This window comes from Marmota marmota, unplaced genomic scaffold (genome assembly GCF_001458135.2).
Source record: "Marmota marmota marmota unplaced genomic scaffold, marMar, whole genome shotgun sequence".
NCBI lineage: Eukaryota > Metazoa > Chordata > Mammalia > Rodentia > Sciuridae > Marmota > Marmota marmota.
Genome location: NW_026000294.1, coordinates 2,045,068 through 2,072,276, shown reverse-complemented (window position 1 = coordinate 2,072,276; position 27,209 = coordinate 2,045,068). Strand labels below are relative to the sequence as shown.

The following is a 27,209-nucleotide window of genomic DNA, read 5'->3' as shown; positions in this document are numbered from 1 at the left end:
CCCCTCCCACCCCTTCCCCCTCTCTTTGTTCTTGCTGTCCGTGAAATTAGGACTTCCCTGGGTTAAGTGACGATTATTATGGAGCAAAGAACCTGAGTAAGTCAAACTTGCACACCATTGACTATTTATGGCATGGTTGAAGGTAGTGGAGGGTGGGGGTGTAGGGGACATGGGTGAGGGTGAAGGGTGAGGGGAGGGCAGTTCTTTCAATAACTCTGTTCCCATGGCAGGAGGAAGGGCATGTGACTCCAAATGTTATTACTTTTGCTCTGGATCCCTGGTACCTAATAATTTCCTAGCATTCATGTCTGTGTTTTCCTTCTGCACCTCTAAGTGGTGGGCCCTCAGCATGATTCCCTAGGCAAGCACTCAGCTCATGTCTAGCTTGTTGTCAAGGGGAGGGTGCCTGTTGGTTGACTTCTCCCAGTGACACCATACTAAGTGAGCTTAGGGAATGTAGCTCTTATAGCTCTTACCTCTAACTAGGGGCAAGGGCACTGAACCCCTGCACCTGGTCTATCTCAGCAGAGGCAGGCCCTCAGTATACAGCACAGGCTTACTTAGAGCCTCTAAGGGGCTGCACCCATCTGGTGGGGACTTCAGCACCACTTGTAGACCACATATATCTAGTGCTTTGTCTTGGGGAAAGTTTGGCCTCTTCATCCTGGAAAATAATCCCAGGGTGGAAAATGAAAGGACCTAGAGGATGGGGCCTTATGGGCTATCCCTCTGTGTGTAGAGGGATGTAGATCCACAGCCTTGCCACTGGGTTCTGTAAGCACGTACTCTCCTTCAATAAGTAATAAAGGCTAAGGGTAAAGGAGCTGACACCAAGGGTCGGTCAGGGGCTAGCCTTGGGTGGCAGCTCAGCCAGTCCTTCCTGGGGGAGCCACAGCATATCATGGTTTGGAACAGTGTGTCCTTGACTGAAACGAGCAGCATCTCTCCATAGTGTGGTGTGTCTATGTCTCATCTTCATCTGCCTGTCATCCTGGGAGGGGTGTGTTTTGTTTGGGCCTTCTGTGAAAGCTGCTCTCTGCTTGAGTTCTTTCCACCCACACTCACAGATGGGAAGGTCCCAACTATCTGAGACAGGGTGGCTGTCTTATCCTGGAAATGTCCTTGTTGCTTTGTCGTCTTTGTGTTTTGACACATCTGTCTTAGGGTGGATCAAGGTGTATCCCTCTCATGCTGAAGCCAAGCTCACCTTCTTAGGAGTGGTGGCAAAAGGGCTGTGGGTCCCACTGGAGGTCAGAGCAGTGTTCCCTGGTGACTGCTCAGCCTCTCCAGTGTTTAGCCCAAGAAGTTGTGGAGTACCACATGGTCCTGTACTTCAGGGGCTCTGTCTTGGGGGAAATTCATGAGTAGCATGGTCCCTGGACTTTTCTCTGCATCTGTCCCTATCTTTTCTTTCCTGCCATTAGCCTTGGGGGATGCAGTTTGTGATAGGATTTGGAAACCATCCAAGTTGGTTTGTTTGGTTCAGATGAAGAGAATGCTGTGGAAGGAAGTGAGTCTTCTAGTGCCTAGGGAGAGACTTGGCAGACTGAGAGGGCTCTGGGGACAAGTAGGAGGTGTCCAGGGTGTCAGGATTGGAGCTGTGCCTCCCAGTTGGTGGCCTGGATGTGGCAGGCCTCCTGTGGCCTGACTCAGTTGGAAGCTCAGTGTCTCATTCCTGAGCATTTGAGTTTTGTGCTGCATGTGATCTGTCAGTGGTGTGTTCTGAATTGGAGTCTCTTTCTTGTTGGCTTGCAGAGGGAGTGACATCCAACACCAGTGACAGCGAAAGCAGTTCCAGTAAGTGTGTGTCATTCCCCCCCATGTCATGTAGCTCCACCATGTGTCCCTGCCATCCTCATTCCAGTGTTGCACAGCTGCCATTCCTGCTCAGAGGCTGCTGCTCCTTTTAGCCATGTACACTTTGAGACCCTGGAAATGCTGTGGCCATTCGTTCTCCTTGTGGGACAAAGTTTGCCCTATGAATTAAAGGAGAGTATAAGCCCTGTAGTTCTGGCCAGAACCAGATTTGAAAGCATCCCTGGGGCCCTGGAAAGGGTGAACTGCCAAGGAGCAAATCTCTGCCATGGGCACTGAGGGACTTAGATGCTGCCAGGTTTCCAGATTTGCTCAGAGACCAAAAGCAAAATGTGTCCTATGAAAAACTGTCCTGAATCTGCCTTTCTAGGTTGCAAGGACCTCCTTGCCTTTTGGCTGGGTCACATAATCAGGAAGGAAATTACCCAGTTTTCCTTGGGAGAGTCCGTGACTAGACCATAGAAGCCACAATTTGAACCTCATGGCCTTTGGGAACATTAGCCTTTAGGAGCTGAGATGGCTAGATGCCTTAAAAATTCTACCCAGGAGTATTAGGCTCTGAAGAAGCCTTTTAGGAAGTATCCTGTGGCTCAACATAGCTATCACTGCCTTCCCTGTTAACTGTTGTCAGATACTTGGGGACCTCCAGGTATCTAGTGCCAAGTAGCTTGGCAACTATTTCAGGAAACCCTCGTCATTGCCAGGCTACATGGATGCTTCATCCAGAGTTTGGGTAGAGGGGTGGGTAGGTAGACCCATAAAAGGGCAGAGTTCAGCTGCAGCTTTGGGGATCTGCATGAATACCAATTCTGCCTACAGGTGAAAGGTCTCAGGCAAATGTGTCTCGACCACTTGAAGTGTCCCTGTGATTCTTTCTAGAACACGAGGGCCACTGAACACACTCAACTTACCTATAAGAAAAGTTTAGGGGAAAATGGGGTGGTTTTGGGTGGAAGCTTCATTGCTTCTGGGTCTTAGCCCTCTGCTCAGAAGTATTTCACTGAATAAGAGAACTGCGGACACTGCTCTGGGCCAGCAAGGCTTCCCACACCTTCTCACCCACTGAAAGCAGAGAGGATCATGGGGCAGGTGGTATGGAGAAGGACCACTGGAGAAGATAGTTTTGTGGCTGGGTTGAAGGTGCAGTGAATGTCATATACAGGGAAGCAGATCATGAAGTGCTAACCTGTCTCCCTTTTTTGTTGCAGAAGGACAAGAAGATGCTATTTTGTCATATGAGCCAGTGACAAGGCAAGAAAGTAAGTCCCTTTCCAAGACTCTTGCCTTTATGCTAGTCTCCTGCTCATGGTGTGGGCTACCATAGCAGCAGAAGGGAGGGGGTTGAGGGAGAAGGAAGGCTCAACTCATTGCCTATCCAGCCCCTGGGTCATGGCAAAGGTAGAGACCATCCATTGTGCTCCTCTTGCTCTTCTTTTGCCCATTGCTGGGATGCCTTCCAAGGAGAGGGAAGATTTATGAGAAAGGCAAGGGGATGTCTATTTTAGTGAGTGCAGCCTCTGTTAAAAGAGAGGGCTCAGATCCTCCCTTCAGTGTCTGCTTGACCAAAACCTTGCACAGTACTGGTGTCAATGTAGATATCTCTCCTGAGTCCCTTGGAAGGGGAGATGTTCCTGGTTTCAGACTTGCCTGGGACTTAGATATTCTCAAACTAGCCAGGTGTGGTGATGCACACTTGTAAAATCCCAGTAGTTTGGGAGGCTGAGGCAGGAGGATCTCGAGTTCAAAGCCAGCCTTGGCAAAAGTGAGGCCCTAAGCAACTCAGTGAGACCCTGTCTCTAAATAAAATACAAAATAGGGCTGGGGATGTGGCTCAGTGGTTGAGTGCCCCTGAGTTCAATCCCTGGTACCACACCCCCTAAAAACAAAAACAAAAAAATAAGCCCCTCTACCTATGCCACCTTTCCTGAACCAACTCCTTCCCTGGAGGTGTAATTGACCCTCCCTTCCTGTGTGCTTTGTCCTCTAACAGCTAACATCTGTTTCCTGCTTGCAGTGTGTCAGGTGCTATACTAAGTGCTTTAAGCAATACTATTCCATCTATTGCCAAAAATGGTCCTATGGTGTAGGTGCTTTTTATTATCCCTATTTCCTAGATGGGAAAACTGAAGCACAATGTGGTCACATGACTAAAAAGTGACAGAACTATGAACCAAACAGACAATCTAGCTATAGCAGCTATGCTCTTAAGTACCATGATGGCCTGTCACTTTGTAATACTCAGAACATGGTGCTGCCTTTATCTTTATTTCTGTCTCCTAGTCTCTCTGAGATCAGAGACTGTTTTGCTCATCTGCAAATCCCCAGCAGTCAGTGCAGAGTCCACAGAGCGTAGGTACTCGGGAAAAGAGAAGAGCTACAATATTCTTTGGCTCAACCTTAGAGGGAAGTGATTTGAGTAGATCCAAGCCTGTGGTGATTGAATTTGTTTGCTTTCTGGACTTCTGCAACTTCCTCTGGCATACTGCTCCATCCTATGTCCCCTCTCTTTTTCATCTTCTAAGGCTTCCCCCTCCTTTACACACTTTTGTCTTCTCACCCAGAGCCAAATTGTCTACCTACCCTGCATCCCTTTACTGACCATCATTCCATCCATTCAAGTGCCTGTAAGCTCTCAAAGGCCAGCCCTCATTGCCTAAGCTTGACATTCAGAGACCCTAGAAAAATGAAAATGCCATGTCTCTTCTCTCCTGATGACTTCATGTATGTCTAAGCTACCCCTTCCCTACCATAGGCTCCACAAAGTGGCACCATTGTCCAACATTCCACACTCAAGCTCTGATCTGTTTTCTTTAGGTCATCACATCCAGTCTCTTACCAAAACATCTTGATTATTTACAGTGTCTTCAACATGGTCCTTTGTAGTCATTATCACTCATTATCACAGCCCCTACCCTTGAACATCAAGAGATGTTGCTTGTAAAGCACTTACTGATGGGCATTGTACTTGGAGCTGACAAGATAATGACAGAATAAATGCAGTCCCATTCTCAAGGACCCTATAATCTATAGAGATGGAGCAAAAAGGAAGTAAATGACTACAGAATTACATGTGACTGTGAAGGCCACGAAGAAAATGCACAGGGTACAGTGACAGAGGTGGTGGTGGGGAATGTGCTTGGAAAAGACCCAGGGAAGTCTTTGAGGAGGTGACATGCAGGTGGAAGCCTGTAGGATCAGCAGAACCAGACTGGGGAGAGGACATGGATGTGAGAAGGGAACATCCTTTACTGCACTGGCCTAGTCTGCTTTTGCAATGTTATCTCCTGATATTTCTCTACAAACTCCTTGTAGAGAACTCTCTATACACTCCTTGCCTTTTTTCTTGGAGTATGTCCTGTGTCTGTGATTCTAGTCCCTATCTCTCCTTTAATGACCCTTAAAGCTCCAGCTCAAATATCACCTTCCATGAGGATGTTGCTGATCATTCCAAAAGAGCTCCCCCTTCTCTCCTCTTGTACCATCCTAGAAGTTTATACTGAACTTATTCTTCCCTCTCTCACTTGGTAGCTATTTGCTCAAATATACTTCTCCAACTGGAAAAAAAAAAAGCTTCTAGAAAGCTAGGATTCTACATGGCCTATTATTCCATCCCTTCCAGCAACTAATGCATGACAAATGATTGTAAATCTTCCCTTTTCTGGGCCTCACTGTCTTACTTGAAAACACGAGGAAGTTGGAGAGATGCTGTTTAAGGTCCCTCCCAGCTCTACAGTGTACCGAGGATGATAAAACAGAATTCTAAAGGGCACATACTACACTGAATCCCTCACAATGCATGACTTTTGTGAATTTGTATTTTTAAAAAAATTGAACAGTGATGCAGCTGATATAAAAAGGCTTAAATACAGCTGCCAAAGAACATGGCACATGAGCACATTTGGTTTCTATATAATCAAACATTATATACATAAGCAGACTCAACGCCTACTGTGATGGAGCAGAGGACCCCTGGGAGATGTCTGGACAAGAACAAGGGAAAATTGCCTTTTCCCAGTTGGACAGAGGGATAAGATTCCAGGATAGCTTAAAAAATATAAAACTTCAGCATAGAATCACTTCTTTCAGTTGGACCAAGAAATAATGCTGGGGAAATATAAAAATGGAAGTGCCAAAAGTTCCCCCAGAAGGCCTACTAAAAAACAGTTGTAGCTCCCTAGCCCCTGCAGGGAACACTGAGATGGTGGAAGGGTGGGATGGTGTGGGTAGTCCCAGGTGAGACTGACCAGGAGGTGTGAGACCTATCCTAGTGCCCTAAGTAAGTGAAGAATCAGGTTTGTCTTTGGACTGCTTTGGGTGGTTCTTCAAAGAGCAGTTCACCTGCTGTAACCACTATCCTTCTCTCATATTTTCTTAAAGTCTAGTTTTAGCCCTTGCCATTCCACTGAAATTGTGATCTCAAAAGTGACTTGCAAGCTGGACATGGTGGCACACATCTATAGTGCCAGTAATTTGGGAGTAAGGCAGGAAGATTGCAAGTCTGAGACTAGCTTCAGTGATTTAGTAAGACCCTCCCTCAGCAACTTAATCCCTGTCCCCAAATGAAAAAAAAACATAAAGGGTTGGGAATGAAACTAAGTGGTTGAGCACCCTTTGGTTCAATCTCCAATACTGCCAATTTTTTTTTCCAAAACAAATTTTTAAAAAAATAAATAATGAAGAGGGCTGGGTATGTAGCTCAGAGGTAGAGCACTTGCCCAGCATGTGGAAGGCCTGGGTTCCATCTCCAGCCATCCAATTTACTCACTGTTGCCCAGCTTAATATTCCCAGGGTTCATTTCTGATCCTGCCACTCCTCAGCTAAAATCCCTTCAATGGTCAAGCAGGGTGTGATGGCACATGCATGTATTCCAGGTACTCAGGAGCCTACAGCAGGAAGGTCACTGAAGCCCAGGAGTTTGCCATCAGCCTGGGAAACAGTGAGATTGTCTCAAAAGAGGAAAAAAATACATCTGTGGATTATGCCATGCAGTCCAAGCTCCTTGACCAGACAGTGGAGGTCATCCAACCAACTTTTTTAACCTTTCTCCCACTATTTCCCTTTAAGCACTTTATGCTGCAAATACACTGTCCTTCATAAAAAGACTATGTGCCTTCACCATGATGCTGTTTTTGCCTGGAAGACCCTTCTCCTCCTTTTATATATCTTTAAAATCCACAAAGCTATTCCATCTCCAGAAAGCATTTCCTGATCTCCCTCTTTGGAATCCTCTTTTGGAATCCTTCCCCTCACTTTCATAAAATAATTTTCTGTCTTTAATTGTATCTAATACAATAAATGTAGGCCCCACCTCTTCCCCTATCAGACCATAAGTTCATTGAGGACAGGATCTGGGTCTAAACTACAATCATTCATTGGCTGGATGAACAGATAAATGAATGAATGAAGGAATGAGTGAATCATTGATTGCTTCTTGACAATATGAATATTGTCTTTGATCATATACAATATTTTTGTGCTTGTGGTGCTGGGGATGGAACCCTGGGCCTTGTGCATTCCAGGCAAGCACTCTACCACTGAGTTACATCCCCAACCCTGAGTATATATTATTTTTTAAAAATATATACTCTTATATGTGGTGCTGAGAATCGCACCCAGTGCCTCATACATGCTGGACAAGCAATCTACCACCAAGCTACAACTCCAGCCCCTGAGTACACATTCTTGTTGCCATTTTTTCCTTTTCTTTCTTGTTGTGGTAGTGAAGATTGAACTCAGAGCCTTGTACATACTAGGCAAATGCTCTACCACTGAGCCTTTCTTATTGTCATTTAACAGAGCTGTGGGAAAACTACCAACTCAAACAAATGCTGCCAATTTCCACCTTTCTTCACCTCTTATTCTAACAAGTGTCCTTCCTGTAAGTGTGAGTGGTCTCACCAAAGGAGATTTAGAAATCATCTTCAAGGACTAAGAAGTTGTGGGCAGAAAATTCAAGGACCTAGGGAGACTAGTTGATGTTTTCTTCTTACAAAAGACAACTGGTACTTTGGAATAGAAATGAATATATGGAAGATGAAATGGCTGTCTTTAGGGATGGAATATTAGAATAGAATTTGTTTTGACTGGATCATAGTTTAAAATACTGATTGCTGGGCTCCTGGCTAAGGACACAGTACTCTATGATAACTGGGAAAAATGTGTTTACCCAGAGCCTTACTGATCTGATAAAGAGAACTTTAAATTGAAAATGGAGGGGAAAGGAGCAAAGTGCCCTGACAATATTAAAATCAATTGCTGTGGATTATATCAGATATGACAGCAAGAACAGCACTGGGGGAGGTTATTTGGGAAAAGAGTCAGTAATAGAACTAAAAGCTTCAGCTATTTTAGTTGATACACAGCACATGTGTTAGTATGAACCATATGAAATTACCAATACCCAACTCTTTCTGACCTACAAGAATGGTAATTTCATAAGGTTCAACTTAATAGTATAAGATAAATTTTAAATGCTAACTCAAGGTAATACATATTTGCTAAGAGGTCCCACTAAGACTTGGAGGAATGCAACTTGCAAATGAAATCTGACATTAGAAGAAACACATTAGTAAGTAGGTGCTCTTTGTAAGGGGAAGAGACACGGTGCTATATGCACAGAAATCCACATAAATGAGGACCGAGCCCCCTACAGAGTTTTGGTGAAGTAACAAGGGGAAAGGAAGAGAGGTTATATAGTGAAGTGCATGGCACCCTATCCAATTGCAGAAATGGATGATGTATACCCAATGGATGCAGATCTTAAAAATTGACACAGGGAAAGATACAGCAGCAAGGAAGAGCTTTGTTCAAGGTTGATTCCTTTGCCTAAAAGCAGAACATTTAGAGATTCTCTTTTTAATTTTTTTAGTTGTACACAATTCCTTTGTTTTGTTTATTTATTTTTATGTGGTATTGAGGATCGAACCCAGGGCCTCACATGTGCTAGGCGAGCACTCTACCATTGAGCCACAACCCCAGCCCCTAGAGATTTTTTACTTGTCTCCTGACAATATTATCCCTCTGAAAGTAATCAACAGGAGGGACTGTTTGTTATTCATTACCTAACTGACCTATAACAAAACTGATTGGAGAAGTGGAACTTGAACAATAACCATATTGTCTCAGTTTGTGAGCACATAAGTTTAGCTACAGTAAGGTATTTTGCTTTAGAATTTAGAAAGGCAGACTTGGAAAGTGTTCAGAAAATAAAAGATAGCAGGAAGGAGAAAAAAAGAGCATGATACCATAGATCTGGCTTTAAGCACAGCTATGCCATTGATTAGCTGTGGTACCTTGGTTAAGTTAACTCTCCAAGCTTTAGGTTCCTATGGGAATGTCGGGAGGTAGGGGAGCAAGAGAAGGGCATGGAATGATCAATGGCATGGAATCACCTACTTCACAAGGTGGTTCTGACAAGTGAATGAGATGGCACTATGCATCAGTCTTTAAAACTTAGTAGGTATGCATTAATTGTTAGTTTTCTTTTACTTTCTACTTAGCTGCACTCACAAATGGGTTGAAAAGCTCTTAAAAACTAAAATTTGACCCTATAATGATGAATTATTTTAATAAAGTAAAAGGAGAGGTAGCTAAAGAAAATGATGCAGATGCACAGAGGTCTTTGGTGCTAACACATTAAAAACATGGAAAAACAAGAGTGTCGTCTGACCATATGAAATAGTAACTGAAACTACAAAACCATGTCAGGAAGGCCTGACCCAATAGGAATTAATTTTAGGTGTAAGAAAAAGGCTATTTACATTTTCATTTTCATTAAGAAATCAATCAAGAAGGCCTCAAACTCCATGCACTGGGACAGATATTATTCTTTTTAAAATTATAATTAGGTGTTCAAAAGTTATAGAATATTAGGTTCACATAAAAATGTGAATAGTGCCACAGGGTATAAAATGAAAAACAAAATTTTATAATGCTTACCAGACAACAAAGAAAGCCAACCCTCTAATTCCCACTTTGGTTTGTTTTTTTCTAACATCCAAACTGTCCATTAGGCTGGAAAGGGTCAAGTAGATATTGGCAGGAGGCAGCTGAGGATCTTAGTAAGAAAATTGTAAGAGAGCACTGAGATGCTTTAAATGATCTTGGGTCTCTTGGCCTAGACAAATTTTATGTCAGGATATTGAGGGAAGCTGCAGAAGAGATTGCTGAACTACTTACTGCCTATAAACTTTAGGGAATTCTGGGGAATAAAACATGAATAAGACATGCTAGATGCCTGGAAAAGGACATATGTTCCCTTTTTGTTGAAAGAGAAGATGGATCTCCCAAGCTTTATAAAGGAGGGTTTCATCTTAATCCCAGGCAAGTTTCTAGAATATGTCACAAGAGTACTTAGAAGGAAACTAGTGGTCACAAAGAGTTTATAAAACCTTTTACCTTACAATACAGAATGAGCTCATTTTCTTTTTTCAAATGAGCTTAGTATATCAATGTAGATGGGTAAAGCAGAGAAATGCTGTAGCAGTGTAGCTGAGGCCCAGCAATACATTGACAAATCATTCGTGATGTCCTTGGGAAAAGGTTGGGAGAATATAGTGTATAATTTTTGAGTGGGCAAAAGGGTTTTTTGTTTTGTTCTTTTTTGTTTGGGGTACTGGGGACTGAACTCAGGGGCACTTTACCACTGAGCTACATCCCCAGCCCTTTTTAAAATTTTTGAGATATGGTCTTGCTAAGTGGCCCAGGCTGGCCTCCAACTTGTGTTCCTCCTGCCTCAAGTCACTGGGACTATAGCCATATGTCACCATGCCTGGCTTCTGAAAAGTGTAATTAAAGAAACATGGAATTACAAATGATGGCATTAATTAATGGCAATATGTGTGAAAAAACAAGACTTAAAAGCTTTTATTTGTTCTTTCAGCAAATACTTATTCAAAGTACCAGGTAGTGTGCCAGACACTGATAATATAGAAGATAACAAAAACATGATCTGTCGTCATGAAACTTAGACTATTGAAGGAAATATACATTAATCCAATTGTTTCACAAATTTATGTCCACAAACTGTGAAGAATCAAATAGTGCTAAGAGGGCTTGTAAGAAGAGAAACTGACCTTGTCGGGGAAGGAAGATTTCTCTGAGGAGCTGACATGTGAACTGACTTCCCAAGGATATGGGAGGAAACTAAGGTGAAGGCAAGGGAAGGCAAATGGTAAGTCCACTGAGCCAGTGATATGATGATATGAAATGCCTGTTTTAGTGTCAGGGAGTCCCTTTCCCTCCTCTTTGGCAGGGGTTAGGGCCAGAATCAGGGTCAGGACTGGGATGGGGCTCACCTTGCTTGCTATCTGGGATTGTCAGTGTCCCTGGAGTTCAGGCCAAACCAGCAGCCCTCTTTGTCAGGAAGGTGGTGTTAGAGCTGAGGAGATGGACCATGTGGTTGCAGACAGATCACGCAGAGAGAATGAGCAAACAAATCAATACTTGAGCTTAATGAGAGCCAGTTGGAAGAAAGGCTAGAATAAACTCTCTGGTGTTGAACTAAAAATGAAGATATCAGTATGAATTCATAGCTTTACATAAATGCATGTGTTTGTTGATAAGCATGTATATGCATACACTGTGAATATGTAAATATACATACACACATTTATTTCATAGCCCTGTCCACTGAGATAAATGACAGCACCTCAGTAACAATGAATACACCTAGGGCCTAGATCTTGGGCATTAACTACCATTCTCCATAAACTAGAGCTCCCTGGAGAAATGACTGATTCCAGGTGTTTTAGCTTTTTCATAACTATGACTAAAATGCCTGATGAGAATAATTTAGAGGAGTAAGTTTATTTGGAGCTCATAGTTTTAGTCCATAGACAGCCAATTCCATTGCTCTGGGCCCAAAGTGAGCAGCACATCATGGGGGAAGAATCCAGCAGAGGAAAGCTTTATAACTAATCACAGTAAGGAAGTAGTGGGAGTTGGAAGGAAGAAGGAGCCACAGGAAAGATGCACCCTTCCAGGGCATGCCAGCAGTGACCCACCTCCTCTATGCCTCACTTGCCTATGGTTACCACCTGGTCAGTTCAGTCAAACTAGGATGGATTGATTAGTTTACAGCTCTCCTAGCCCAATCAGTTTACCTCTGAATATTCCTGCAGAAATACAGGAGCTTTGGGGGACAGTTCATATCCAAAACTAACACCAGGGCTGGGACACAGAAAGCACAAGATAAGCCTAGAGTATCTTATTATGCCATAAAATAGTGTTCAAGATGATGGGAACATACCAAAGAGGAGCCAGATTTCAGCAGCAAAATAATGATAACAGTGAATTATAATCCACTGAATAAAACAAGATTCTGTTAGTATAAACTAAAATGTAGTTTAAAATGTGAATATGTAAGTGGGAGTGGGATGGGGTATAGTACAGTGGTAGATCACTTGCCTAGCTTGCACAAGGTCCTGGGTTTAATCAAAAGAGTAAACACTGGGGGAGAAGAAAAAGCTTTACCTAACCAATGCCAACTAATAATGAAGGGGAAATGATGGAAACAGAACAATCAACATTTAGCAGCTATCAAAATAAAACTGGATTCAGAAAAGAATTGTCACCAGGTACCAAAACTAGTGGGTGAAAGTTTAATGAGGAATAGAATATTTACTTAGTTTCAAAGTATCTTCCACCAAGTACTTTGTAATTGCTAACTGCAAAATATTTATCAATTAACTTGACATTAGAGAAACTTTGCAGCCACTATCTTAATTTTAACCAGTCAGGTGCAAATAAATACCATGTGCCTGCTGGTGTAAGGCACCAGGAACACATTGCTTTTGTGGTATGCCTTGCCAGAGGCATACCACATACCATATACTGGACCCACCTAAATCGAGGTTCATGGTACAAAGTAATTAGCCTGTACTCTTTAAGTCAAGGTCATTTGAAAGAGATGAAGGAGATATGAAAGCAAAGTGCAACTTATGGTCCTGAATTTATGAAGAACTTTATTAGGATAATAATAAATGAAATTTGAATGGGTTCTATGGATTAGATGTTAAAATTGTAACATTGTTACTTTCCCAATTTTAAAGGTTGTACTGTGATTATGTAGGAGAGTATTCTGCCTTTATGAAATATACACTGAAATATTAAAGGGTAGTAGGGGAGGATGTCTGCAAATTAATCTCAGCTGGTTCAGAAAGATGCAGTGAATAATAAGGCAATGTGATTAAATGTTAAGCAACAGGGAGGCTGGGTGAAGTGTGTATGGCAGTTCTTTGTGCTTACCTATAACTTTTCTTGAGTATGAAAGTATTTCAAAATCAAAAGTTAAAAATGTTAATACAGATCAACAGGGAGAAAAAACCAACATGATCTCACAGAACACTAATGCTAGTCTAGGCAGAACGTGGCTGCATGGGTCAATACTCACTGGAACATGGGACTTGGCTTTTAGAAGTTAGGGTGACCAGATCACATGGAGGAACAACTAAGGGGCCTGAAGATGCTTTACCCTGAAGAAGAAAAAACCTAGAGGATAGGAAGCAGCTCACTTGCATCTTCCATTCTCCAAAGGGTGTCTGGGACAGAGGTGGCAGACTTGCCACAGGGAGACAGACTGCTCTTCAGTATGAGGAAAAGCTTTTTACCAGTGAGAGTGAGAAAGATGATATATAGATGATGACAGATAGATGATAGGTAGATAGATAGATAGATAGATAGATAGATGAAAGAAAGAAAGAAAGAAAAAGAAAGAAAGAAAGAAAGAAGAAAGAAAGAAAGAAAGAAAGAAAGAAAGAAAGAAAGAAAGAAAGAAAGAAAGAAAGAAAGAAAGAAAGAAAGAAAGAAAGAATGAATTATCTTAGGAGTTCCCTGACAGAGATTATGTTCTAATAGAGACTGGGCAACCAATTCTCAAGGATGCCAGAGAGAGATTTCATGAATCAGATAAATTACCATGAAGATCCTTCCAATGAAGTTTATGATTCTCTGTCATCTTTAGGTATTGGGAATTCAAGCACTTTGGACATAAAATGTTGTGTTGGACTGGGATGAACATTCCCTATTGCTCACAAGGTACATAAAGCATCTTGCTCTCACACAGGCTATTTCAATATAATCTTTAGGAATTTGGAAAATTCATTCATTCCCTATAAATGAGCTGGTCACTGGGTAAATGTCAAAATGCTTTTATTTAAGAAAATTCATTCACCAACATGAGAACATGGCATGAGAAAACAGAAACAAAAACTCAAAGAGAAAATGGCAAAAATTGAAATATTCAGCAGTTCAGGACAATACATCTTCTTCAAGTGCTGTGAGCTTGCCTGCTCAGAAACTTTGCTCTGGTAATTCTCACTCTTCATTAAAAAGTGAACCCTTCTTTTTATCTAATACTTCCATGAGCTCACTATACAGAGCATTCATCTAGAAAAGAAAATAGCAAAGAAATTTCTTGAGAAGAAAAGGAAATTTGGGAAAGTTCCATTGAGATAGCACAGAATTCTAACCCTTATCTTCTGCCATCCAAGGATCCATTTGTGGGAGCAAAACAAATCCATTTGTGGGTAGAGGGATCCAAATGCATTAGATCTGTTTAATTAGGAACAGGCAAAGGTACTCAAAACAGAAATGATTCTTTTCTCTTTCTTTTGTGGTACTGGGGATTGAACCCAGGGGCACTCTACCACTGAACTATATCCCCAGCCATAGATATATATTGAGATGGTCTCCCTAAGTTTCCCACGCTGGCCTCAAACTTGAGATCCTCTCATTTCAGACTCCTAATTAGCTGGGATCATAGGTGTATGCCATTGTGCCTGGGATTCTTTGCTCTTATTTGGAAACAAGGATTTTTCTCCACTGAACCTCTCCTGTTTAGCTAATGGCCCAGTTGCCTGTAACTGAAAATAGTTCCTGGAGGAAATGCCTATTTGAACAGCCATTGCTTTGAGCAGAGACCCGTCCTTCCCCACATGCACTGGCATTGACAGTGACACATCTTTCCAGAGCTCACTCTTGGCAGTCTTCTTAATTAGATTCCATTTGCTATCTCTAAGTTTCCTCCTGTTCTCCATCTTTCCTGGTTTTTGCTCTAAGAGTTTATTGTGTACAGTCCCCTAACTCCTGAAGTTATATGAAACCACTGAGAGGAAAAATGATTAATATCCTTGCCTAACCAAGGAAGGTCATTGGGTCCTTATGGAGAGAGAGCCCAGCTAAACACTCTCTCCCCCCTAAGTCATGCTACCTTAGCCCTTTCCCTCCTCACCTGAGTCTCATAGTTTCCCTTGAGGGAGCCAAGGTGATGAAGGAAACGCAATGCCAGGCCACACCACTTTTCAGCAGACACATACTTGCTCCTGTTAAACATAAGTATTCCGGTATTCCAGGATTTGGTCATCAGCCAGAGAATCTCTATTTCTGGGTAGCCTTCCTGAAATCAAGAACAGTGGGTGTTCTACAGTTATTACTGTCACAACTCATTGTAGCTCTTCCTGTATCAATGCTGTGTCTCATTATTTTAAACAGTGAATGTTCTGCTAGCATGAAGGAAAGCCTGTGCTCTGGGCAGTAGGAGAGCAACTTGAAGTCTATCAGCTGTAGAATGTTCCCTAGCAACATTTCATGAAGTGAAACATAAATGGAAAAGGCAATGAGGTCCTTTCAACTGAAAAATCATTAGAGACAAATTCCTGGTCTCCCTGAATTAGGATACAGAGGAAAAAACTATTTCCTGTTTGGGGCTTCCCTTGATGCTGTCCTCTGTCAATTGTCTCCCCAATTCCTACCTCCACGTTTTAGAGTTTGTCAAGAAGTAATTTTCCCAAGGTTCTCAATTTCTACTCATGGAATAGACATGATATTAATTTTTACTACTGAGATATGAACAAAGGGCACATTTCTATGATGGTCCTTTAGCCTTATCAGTCACCTTTACCATGACTAACCACAGGATTATATTACCTTCTTCACAGAACTTTTCAATAGTGAGAAGGATTAGTCCCAAGGTGGAGCATAAAAAGAGCATTCATGTTAAAGTCCTTCATCTGCACAAAAGGTCTCAGGCCCCTGGAGGGGGAGATGTGACAGAACACTTGGGCAACAGCTTCTTCAGTGTCAAGGATGTTGTCTCAGCTGTCATTCATTCATTTGGATCCATAAAAAAAATTACCATGCATAAGAAACATTTTGACAATGAGGGCACTGTGAGGAATAAGACAAAGCTCTTATCACAAAGGACACAATGCCTTTGGAGAGGCAAGGCATCCATATATATATAAAGATAGCTTAACTGCTGAGGATATAGCTCAGTGGTAGAGAGTGAAGCATTGGGATTCAATTTCCAGTACTGAAACATAGCATGTAACTGAGTATTAGACAGAGTGACAAAGTTATTTATTCTCTAGTTCATTAAGAGATGACTGCTAGGATAGCTCAGTCAGAGGTGACCTAGTCTCTACCTGAAATCTTTCTCTTTGTCCTTGCCCAATTGGCAAACTTCTACTTATTCTTCAAATTCACAAGCAGAATTATTTCTCTGTTCCCACAGTAAGCTTTCTCTATACCATTCCTCTAGTACAAATTACATCACAATATTTTAACACATTGTCTCTTCTTATATATATTTATCTCCTCCAGACTGTTGAGTTCCTTGGAGTAGAGGGGATTATTTTTGTTCCGTTTTTGTATCTCCAGAGTCCTACACTATGCCTGGCACATAATGGAAGCACACAAAATTTTTCTTAATGAATTAGTGAATGAACAAATGGTTAAATTTCCAGTTAAATGTGAATTCCTAAGTGAGTTTTTTTTCCTGACTCTCCACAATTTCTTGCTCAAATCTCTTTGCTCCTAGTACCACAAAAGTACTTCTAACACTGTCTTCTTGTCTGTCTCCACCACTAACAGGGGGAGTTCCCTGAAGGCAAAATGTCATTCAACTTTGTGTATTCACAGCCTGGTCCAGTGATACAGAGTATGAGTGTTGTCATTTTAACCAAATGAATGAAAAAAAAAAGTGACCAAACAAACATGATCTGAGGGTAGATGAGCCAGATAGAGATATGCAGAGATCATATGAAATGTCCAGAATAAGCAAATCCACAGAGACAGAAAGTAGATCAGTGGTAGCCAGGGGCTGGGGGAGGGAAGAATGAGGGAATGTCTGCTAATGGGTACAGCGTTTCCTTTTGGAGTGATAAAAATGTTCTGGAATTTGATAATGGTGATAGTTGTACAATTCTGTGAACAACATCCACTGAATTGCATACTTTTTGTGTGTGTGTGTACCAGGGATTGAACTCAGGAGAACTTGACCACTGAGCCACATCCCCTGCCCTATTTTGTATTTTTTTTAGAGACAGGGTTTCACAGAGTTGCTTAGTGCCTCACTTTTGCTGAGGCTTGCTTTGAACTCGCGATCCTCCTGCCCCCGCCTCCTGAGCTGCTGGGATGACAGGCATGCACCACTGTACCCAGCTTGAATTGTATACTTTGACATAGTGAGTTTGATGATATATAAAATTAAATATCAACAAAAAATAAAAATATAGATTCACAGAAAAAGAAAAGGTTGTTTCAAATGGGCAGAAGAGAATAAAGACTTGTATTTGAGAGCAAGCATAATATGGTCTGGCCTAAGCAGACAATTTATGTAGAGTAATTAATGGGAAAGGAGACTCAAGTGTAGGATGGGCTTTTTAAGCATTTCCTACATGCTCTTCCTCAGAACATTAGTGTCATCAGAAATGTTAACAGATGGTCTATGAATACAAGGTTCTTAGTCAAATAAGTTTTGCAAATGCTGTGTTCTATATATCATCCTCTTGCAACACTATATTGCATATTAATTCATTGAACATTTAAGGAAGTTTTACAGTAAAGAAACCATGGCACTTTTTTTTGGTACCAGGGATTGAACCCAGGGGTGCTTAGCCACTGTGCCTTATCTCCAGCCTTATTTATTAATTTTATTTAGAGACAGGGTCTCACTAAGTTGCTTAGGGTCTTGCTAAGTTCCTGGGGCTAGCTTTGAACTTGTGATTCTTCTGCTTCAGCCTCCCAAGCCTCTGGGATTATAGGTATGTGCCATCACACCCAGCCCATGTTACTTTTTAAATCTTGGTAAGAAGGACTAATATCCTGTGAGGTAGAGTGCAAGAGGTTTTGCATTATAAGCCATGGGATTTGGAATTATTCTGTTGCCAGTGGAAAGTCACTGAAACATTTTGGGAAGAAAGTGATATAATGAAACTGTAGTTTTAATAAGATCAAGATGCCAGTGGTGTTTAGAAAAGACTGGAGTGTGAAAAAACACAGACAGGAAGACTTGGGGGGTGTGTTTGCTTCCTTGCTTGTTTTTGCAGTGCTGTGGGTCTAACTCAGGGCTTTCCAAATGTCAGCAAGCATTCTAACACTAAGCTACCCCCAGCCCAAGATTTGTTTAAAGGGGATAGTAAGAGTCTAAGAATAAAGTGATGGGGGTCAAAGTAAAACAGTGACATTGAAAAGATGTTAAGAAATGTTCTAAAAAGAGAATCAGTAGAACTTGGTAACCAATTTGATATAGGAAATAAAATTTAGGTCAATTGAAAATGGCTCTAGGGCTGGGGTTGTGGCTCAGTGATAGAGTGTTAGAGTCTGTAAACAAGTCAAAATAACACCTGGCATTTTGCCAGGGGAATGTTAAAGTTCGTAAACAAGTCTGGATGGTGCCTGGCAAAATGTCAGAGGGAGTGGTTTGAGAAGTAACAAAACCGAGCTATTAGGTGTAGAGATTCCTGATTGGTTGACTGATGTATCTAGTTTATGCTAATTAGATAAGCTGTGTGGAATGTATAAATACTGCTCCTGTCCTGCAATAAACGGCTCCCACTCCTGCTGTATCAACGTACACAAGTTATTCGTCACCCCCCTCTGATTATTCTGCTGCAGCCGGACTGCGGCAGATGGTGGCCCGTACGGGGAACGAACCCGCGACCTTGGCGTTATCAGCACCAAATGCCGCAGTCTGGCTGGGCACAATCAGGAGCCACTTGTCAAAAGAAACTAACTTTATTTTTAGAACCACACACGCCAAACAAAACAGCCTCTCAGGAAAAATCCTCAGAGCCTCAACTGCCACCACCGGCTTTCCACAAGCCTCTCTCTCCCACACAAGCCTCTCCCCACCTCCCACAATCCTCCTGCTCTTGAGGCCAATTGGCTGGGTCACGTGGGCGGAGCCAAAAAAAGTCCCCCAATGAGCAGCTCCGTGGTCTGAAAGGGCAGGGAAACAGTCCAATGAGCATCACCGCAGAGGAGCCAATCAGCTAGATGTTGCTGGGGCCGAGGAACCAATCAGCTAGATGTTGCTGGGGCCGCTGTGAGCCAATCATCAGCCGGCAGCTGGAAGTTTGCTGGCAGCTGGAAGTTTGCTGGGGCCCCTTTGGCTGTGGCCCTGGGTTCGAGCTTCAGCACCACATTAAAAAATAAATTAAATAAAGTTATTGTGTACAGCTGTAAAAAAAATAAATATTTTTTTAAAAAGAGGATAAAGTAAGGTCACACAAATTTAAATTTTGAAAATTTAAATGATCCCCCTGGTTGCTGGATGAATAAAAGCTTAGAAGCAAGCAAGAGTAGATATGAGACCAGACAAAAGATTCCTGTAGTACCCGAGATAAAACAAGATAACTTGGACTAGTTGTGGATGTTGGAAGATGAGAAGAAGTAGATGAAATGAAGAAATATTTATAGAAGATAGAATTGACAGATCTTGGTGATAAATTAGAAATGGGAGTAAAGGAGGCATGAAGATGACTTCTGGATGTTTGGCTTTGGCAAGTGAGAGGAATGATGGTGCCATTCAATGGCTTAGGGACCACTGGAATTTTATTTCAATTTGCATTAGCTACCCTCATGTCTTGCATTGCTCAAGATAATTGTTAATCCTCAATAAAGAAATGCATCTCTTCAGTTACTCACCTCAAAGCAACATGGAGTTGCCAATGTGAAATACACATTCCTGCCAGTGAATTTGCTCTGATGATTTTTGGAGGCTCAGATTTGAAATCAGTTATCTCTGTCCTCAACAACTTTACATATTGGCAGTCATGCAAATCTCTAACTGAATTGTAGATATTTTAGAGAACAAATGCCCATCTTTTTAGGCATAGATTCCCCAAAGTGAATATTGTATATATCTACTGAGATAAAATTTACATACCATATAGTTTACCTACTTAAAAGTATACACTTCAATTGTCAGTATATTCAAGGAGTTCTGCCACCATGACTACAATCAATTTCTGAATATTTTCATCACTCCCAAAGGAAATTTTTGTGCCCATTAACTCCTTCCTCACCCCCCCAATACAATCCCCCTCAAGCCCAGGGAAACCACTAATCTAATTTTTGTCTCATATATCAGTCTATTCTGGAAATTTAAGATTAACCAAGTCAGACAGTACGTGGTCTCTTTTACAGGCATCTTTCACTTAGCATACACACACACACATTTTTTTACAGCTGAGGATTGGATTCAGGGCCTCATGCATGCTGGGCAATTTCTCTGCTACTGAGCTAAATCCCTATGCCAGCATAATGTGTTTGGGGTTTACCATGTTATAGTGTATGTCTGAACTTCATTCCTTTTATAGTCAAAGGATATACCACTACATAGAAATACCACATTTTGTTTATCCATTCATTGATGGATAGACATTTAAGTTGTTTACATTTTTGGCCATATGAATACATCTGCTATGAATATTTGTATGAGTCTTTATACATATGTTTTCACATTTCTCTTGGGTATATGAGTGAGAGTGGAATTTTTTTCTTTCTTTTTTATTGTTTTGGTGATACTGGGGATGGAACCCAGATCCTCATGCATGCTAGTCAAGTGCTCTAACTCTGAGCTACAACCCACAACTCTTTTATTTTGAGACTGAGTCCACTAGAATTGCCTAGGCTCATGTAGAAATTGGGATCCTCCTGCCTCAGCCTCTGGAGTAGCTGGGATTATAGGTGTGCACCACTGTACCTGGTTTAGAGTAGAATTTGGGGGCCACATGGTAGTTATGTATAACCTTCTGAGGAACCATCAGGCTATTTTTCAAAGTATCTGTACCATTTTACAATAACATAGACACTATGTGAGGGTACCAATTTCTTGTCAACACTTTTTTACTATCTTTTAAATTATAGCTTATATCTTACTGGGTGTTAAGGGGTAGTCCATGTTCAATATCATTATTTATCAGAGATATACAAATAAAAATCATATCTTATATGCTTATTGGCCATTTGGATACTTTCTTTGGAGAAATGTCAAGTCAAATGCTTTGCTCACTAAAAAAAAAAAAAATAGTTGTCTTTCAGAGTTGTCAGAATTCCTTTTTGTTTCTTTTATGTGGTACTGGGCATGGAACCCAGGGCCTTTTGCATGCTTAGACAAATACTCTATCATTGAGCCACATCCCAGCCCATAAGAGTTCTTTATATATTCCAATAAAAAAAATCTCTTACTACACATATGAGTTCCAAGATTTACTCCCATTCTTTGGGCTGCCTTATTACTTCCTCAATGATGTCCTTTATAGAAAAAATGTTTTAATTTTGCTGAAACGTAATTGATCTATTTTTTCATTGCTTGTACTCATGGTGCCATATCTAAGAAACAATTGCCTAATCCACGATCACAGAAGATTTAAGACTATGCTTCTTTCTAAGAGTTTGATTATTTTAGCTCTTACATTTAGGCCTTTGGTTTACTCTTCTATATGGTGGGAAGTCAGGGTTCAAATTTCCTTCCTTTCCATGTAACTATCAACTTGTCTGAACACTATTTATTAAAAACACTATTACCAGGCTGAGGTTGTAACTCAGCAGTAGAGTGCTTGCCTAGCACACCTGAGGCACTGGGTTCGATTATCAGCATTACATAAGAATAAATAAATAAAATAAAGGTATTGTGTCCATCTATAACTATAAAAAATTTAATAAAAAAAACACTATCCCCCCCATTGGATGGACTTGACAACTTTATAAAAAATGAACTGACTGGGGCTAGGGTTGTGGCTTAGTGGTAGATGCTTGCCTAGTACATGTGAGGCACTAGGTTCAATCCTCAGCACCACATAAAAATAAATAAATAAAATAAAGGTATTGTGTCCATCTACAACTAAAAATATTTAAAAAATCAACTAACTGCCACTGAGTGTGGTGGCATACACCTGTAATCCCAGTTACTCATGAGGCTGAGGCAGAAGGTTCTTGGTTGAGGCTAGCCTGAGCAATTGATTAAGACCCTATCTCAAAATAAAATATAAAAAAAATAGGGATATAGCTCAGTTTTAGCATAGTTGCCTAGCACATACAAGGTCCTAGGTTCAATCCCTAGTAACACACACTCACACACACAAATCAATTGACAATAAATTTGAGGGCTGGGGTTGTGGCTCAGTGGTAGAGCACTTGCCTAGCATACGTGAGGCACTGGGTTCAATCCTCAGCACCACATAAAAAATAAATGAATAAAATAAAGTTATAATGTCCATCTACAACTAAAAATATTTTTTAAAAAGAAAATATTAAAAAATAAATTTGAGTGTTTCTGCATTCTTTATTCTATCTCATTGATTTATATGCATATCCTCATGTCAGGATCATACTCTTTTTATGTGTGGTGGAGGGATTATTGGGGGTAGAAACCAGAGGAGCTCTACGACTGAGCTACATGCCCAGCCCTTTTATAAAAAACTTTGAGATAAGAGTCTCATTAAGTTTCTGAAGCTGGTCTTGGATTTGTAATTCTCCTGCCTCAGCCTCCCAAGTAGCTGGGACTATCTCTTTTTTTTTTTTTTAAGAGAGAGAGAAAATTTTTTTAATATTGATTTTTCAGTTTTTCGGTGGACACAACATCTTTGTTTGTATGTGGTGCTGAGGATCGAACCCGGGCCACACGCATGCCAGGCAAGTATGCTATTGCTTGAGCCACATCCCCAGCCCCAAGGGACAACTATCTCTTTTAATGATGTCTCTTAAACTCTCTGCTGCTGCTGCTAGCACATCTAGCTGTTAGGTTCCACTAATTGCACCAAGGTTTGCACTGTTTTCAATAATCCCCTGGGGCATAAATTGTTCCACACTCTGATCCAATGAGATTCAGGCCACTCTCAAGGGGTAGTTTTTTTGGTCTTGCGTATTAATTTTTTTAATTAGTACATTATAGTTATAGTTTTTGAGTCAAGATTTTGTGGTTTGTTCTGACCCCTGTAGGTCACTTTTTAGCTCTTTCCATGATTCTCTCTGGTAAACTAGCTGGGCTATGGGCTAGCTTCTTATTCAAATAGAGCCAATGCCTTCCTCTCATTGCTTACTACCAAAATATTCATTGGTTTCAAGAGCACCCTTTGGCTTGAACCTCTCCACACTATTGCAAGGAAAGTGAGATCTTTGGGGGAGAAGTTAGAAGCTTTCTGTTCTTATGGATTGGCTTTCCCCTTGGGAGAAATGTCTCAGCTGCTGCTCCAGAGCTTCATGGAGGTGGGGTGTAAATCCTTTTTCCTGACTGGCATCCTTATTTTAAAAACAGGATGCTAGGTAGGGCAGTAGTATCTTCTAGGTTTACCTCTCTGGATGTGGAAACTTTTCCCTATGTGTGAGCTGGGGAAAGGGCAACTGCAGTCAAAATATGCTTAATCTGACTTGCCTTGGGTAGGTATTCTGCCTTATGAGTGGAAGGAGGTTGGAGGAAGGGAGCCCTCATGCTTTTCTTGGCTACACTTTCTAGGAATTTAGCCTTTGTAATGTGATTTTCTTTTACTTTTTTTTTCATGGTGCTGGGGATTCACCCCGGAGCCTTGAACATTTTCAACAAGCAATCTATCACTATTCTAAATTCCTAGCCCTTTTTTAAAAAACATTTTGAGACAGGGTCTTGCTAAGTTGCCCAGGCTGGCTTTGAATTCATGATCCTCCTGCCACAGACTCCTGAGTAGTTGAAATTACAGGTTTGTGCCACCCTGCCTGACTCTAATGTGATTTTTAATTTAAATGTGGATATTTTATCCAAATCTACAGCTTGTTTTAAAACCTTTTGTGGTAGCTTGAGTCATTTATTACTTTATGTAAATGAATCTTTTTTCTTACTTTTTTGGGGTGAAACCTCTTTATCCCATGATTAAAAACAATGTTTTCCTAGCTAGGTGCAGTGGCACACACCTGTAATCACAGTGGCTCAGGAGACTGAGGCAGGAGGATCACAAGTTCAAAACCAGCCTCAGCAATTTAGTGGGGCCCTAGGCAACTTAGCAAGACTCTGTCTCAAAATAAAAAATAAAAAAGGGACTGGGATGTGACTCAGTGGTTAAGTGCCCCTGGGATCAATCCCCAGTACCAAAAAAAAATAATAATAATAAAAAATTTAAAAGGCCATCCTCACCTCAGTGATTTAATATATACCCCTTATTGAATACTAAGTTCTCATAGTTATGTGGACATTCTCTTGGGCATTATCTTCTCCTACTAATCTATTTGTCGATGTTTATAATAATATTACATATATATCACTTTATAAACAAATATTTGATAGGGTGTATACCACCAAGCCAAGCAAAAATTTATTGGTTGTTATAGCTCATCTTTTTGTTTTGCAGAAAATTTTAGAATCACTTTATTAAGTTTACTTTAAAAAATCTCACTGAGGGCTGGGGTTGTGGCTCAGTGGTAGAGTACCCACCTAGCACAGGTGAGGCACTGGGTTTGATCCTCAGCACCACATAAAAAATAAATAAAAATATTAAAAAATAAATAAAAAATAAAAATAAAGGCATTGTGTCCACCTACAACTAAAAAAAAAATATTTTAAAAAATCCCATTGAGGGCTGTAGCTGTAGCTCAGTGGTAGAGTGCTTGCCACACATGTGTGAGGCACTGGGTTCAATCCTCAGCACCACATAAAAATAAGCAAATAAAGATATCATGTCCATCTTTTAAAAAATCCCAATGAGAATTTTATCTTGATTGAATTTATTGCACTGAATTTAGGGAAATTGACTCTATAATACTGAGGCTTCTTATCCAAGATTGTGGATATATTCCCATTTGTTTGAGACCTATGCCTTTTAAATATTTTTATTAATGCATGATAGTTATACATAATATTAGGGACCAACGCCTTTTTTAAAGCAGAAAAGATCATTGAAAGATAGAGATTGAAAATGATGAAGAGACAGGAAAGTAGTCCAGGAGATAGAAGAGGACTGAATTGATGAATAAGGTTGAGGAAATATGTTTTTGGAAAAGAGGACAGGTGAGTAGATAGGTACAGGGGCAGAGGTTATCATTGAAATATGGTTAATGAGGAATCTTATACTTTATGTCCTCGATCTTCTGAATTAAAAAGATATGCTGGGTATAGGGCACACACCTGTAATCCCAGCTATTCTAGAGGCTGAGGCAGGAGGATTGCAGGTTTGAGGCAATCTTTGAGAACAGACCCTGTTCAAAATAAAATAAAAAGGTTTGGGGATGTAGCTCAGCAGTAGAGCGCTTATCTAGATGTGTGAGGTCCTGTGCTTCATCCCCAGCAGTGCGTGCGCGCACACAGCATGCGCACGCACACACACACACACACACACACACACACACACGCAGATACGAGAACATCTAATGGGGAATGAGTAAGGTATAAAATTTTTATAAGGATAGATTAGATTTGAATCAGCTACTTGAGTTTTCCAAAAGGTTGACAGGAATGCAAGTTCTTTTTTTGTTTTTTGGTACTGGGGATTGAACCCATGGGTGTATAACCACTGAGCCACATCTCTAGCCCTTTTATATTATATTTTGAGACAGGATCTCTCCAAGTTGCTCAGAACCTCACTAAATTGCTGAGGCTGGTTTTAGAGCTTGGATCCTCCTGTCCCAGCCTCCCAAGCCATTGGGATTACAGATGTAAGACACCAAGCCCAGCAAGGAATGCAAGTATTTTGGAAGAGCAATGAGAATCCATTGAAAGCTTAACAACATGAATCTGTACTGGGCTAGATCTGAATGGTTCTGTGTTTTTCTTCTTTAGTTATTGTGCTGTTCAAGACCAGGGACAGAAGAACTGATGGTGTTCAGTCGCTCGATTTGAAAAAAAAAAAAAAGGAAGACCAGTATAACTAAAAAAAAAAAAAGAGTAGGGGTGGGGGAAGGGGGAAAGAGAAAGGAAAAGTGTGTAATCAGATTGGATTGTATGAGAGTGAGAAGAGTTATTTGAGATCCAAATGAGAGCCAGTAATATATGTGGGGGAAGTGAGAGAGAGAGTATGGTCAGTAGAAAAACTCTGAGGTAAAAAATGAAGGTGAAGCCAGGTGTAGTGGTGCATGCCTGTAATCCCAGTGGCTCAAGAGGCTGAGACAGGAGGATCACAACTTCAAAGCCAAGTTCAGCAGTTTAGCAAGTCCCTAAGCAATTTAGCAAGATCCTGTCTCAAAATAAAATTATATAAAGGGCTGGGGATGTGGCTCAATGGTTAAGTGCCCCTGGGTTGAATTCCTGGTACCAAAAAAAAAAAAGAAACTACAAGGTGGAATAATTGCTAAGGTGGATGCCAAAGTCACTTAGGATAAAAAAAATAATGATGAAATTTCCAAGGAAGGAAAGAAAATGTGCCCATGATGTTCCAGTCCATGACAATACTGGTAATTAAGAGAGAGAAGACAGATTTTAAGTGAAGAGAGAAGTGGAAGACAGGTGTGATATAAACAAATACACAGTGATACTGAGAGCAAAGGTCCAGGTAATTGAGTCTCTTCTGCTGAGAAAAAAAGGAGTGGTAGTGAGGGACATGTTTTCTTGAGGGAAGATCCTGCTTCAATCTGAGAGGAAACAGGGAGAGGAGAAGATGAAGGCTGATGATTAAGAGAATATTAAGTACTCTCTGGAAAATCCCTGTCTTGTTTTTTGGGTTGGATGAAGTTAAGGATCAGGGAAATATGGAGTTGTGTTTTGGGGAGATACATTTGATGAGGATGCAAAGGAAAAACTGATGAAGAAAGAGCAAAAGAGCAATGAGGAAACTAACTATAGAAATCTAGAAGAAACACAATATCAAAGTCTGAATCAAAGATGCCTTTGCATGAGCCTCAATTCCGGCCTCAGGGAGATGTGAGGCTTGGAGGAAGTAAGATTTAGATGAAAGAGAAGATTTAAATGAGATCCAGGGGCTCATAACATAACAAGAAAATGTCTATGTCTCAATAAAAATTACTCATTACACTAAGAAGTGGCAAGATCTCAAATTAAATTAAAAAGACAAACAATTAATACTAAAATGAGAAGAAAGAAATGTTACAGTATCTGACAAAGATTTTTTCCCCATCACTTTTATAAATGGTAAAATACGCATAACATAATGTTTACCACCTTAAACTATTTTTTTTTTTTTTTTGGTAC

General features: G+C 40.8%; 2 protein-coding genes across 3 annotated transcripts in view; one reads left to right on the top strand and one right to left on the bottom strand.

The window, feature by feature from the left end:
* Positions 1-3,154, top strand: part of Dlg3 (discs large MAGUK scaffold protein 3) — a 49,551-nt gene extending 46,397 nt beyond the window's left edge. The window contains exons 13-14 of one of the 2 annotated variants that reach the window (XM_048797157.1): positions 51-96; positions 3,024-3,154. In XM_048797157.1, the coding sequence (XP_048653114.1) occupies positions 51-96; positions 3,024-3,139 (162 nt within the window). In that variant the 3' untranslated portion in view covers positions 3,140-3,154. The remainder of the gene's footprint in view (positions 1-50; positions 97-3,023) is intronic. The other variant, XM_048797156.1, reaches the window with a different exon arrangement.
* A 10,565-nt stretch (positions 3,155-13,719) lies between these two features.
* Tex11 (testis expressed 11) overlaps positions 13,720-27,209 on the bottom strand; it is a 252,258-nt gene continuing 238,768 nt past the window's right edge. The window contains exons 27-28 of the mRNA XM_048797231.1: positions 15,048-15,212; positions 13,720-14,203 (exon numbers count right to left, since the gene is read on the bottom strand). Coding sequence (XP_048653188.1) covers positions 14,132-14,203; positions 15,048-15,212 — 237 coding nt within the window. The 3' untranslated portion in view covers positions 13,720-14,131. The remainder of the gene's footprint in view (positions 14,204-15,047; positions 15,213-27,209) is intronic.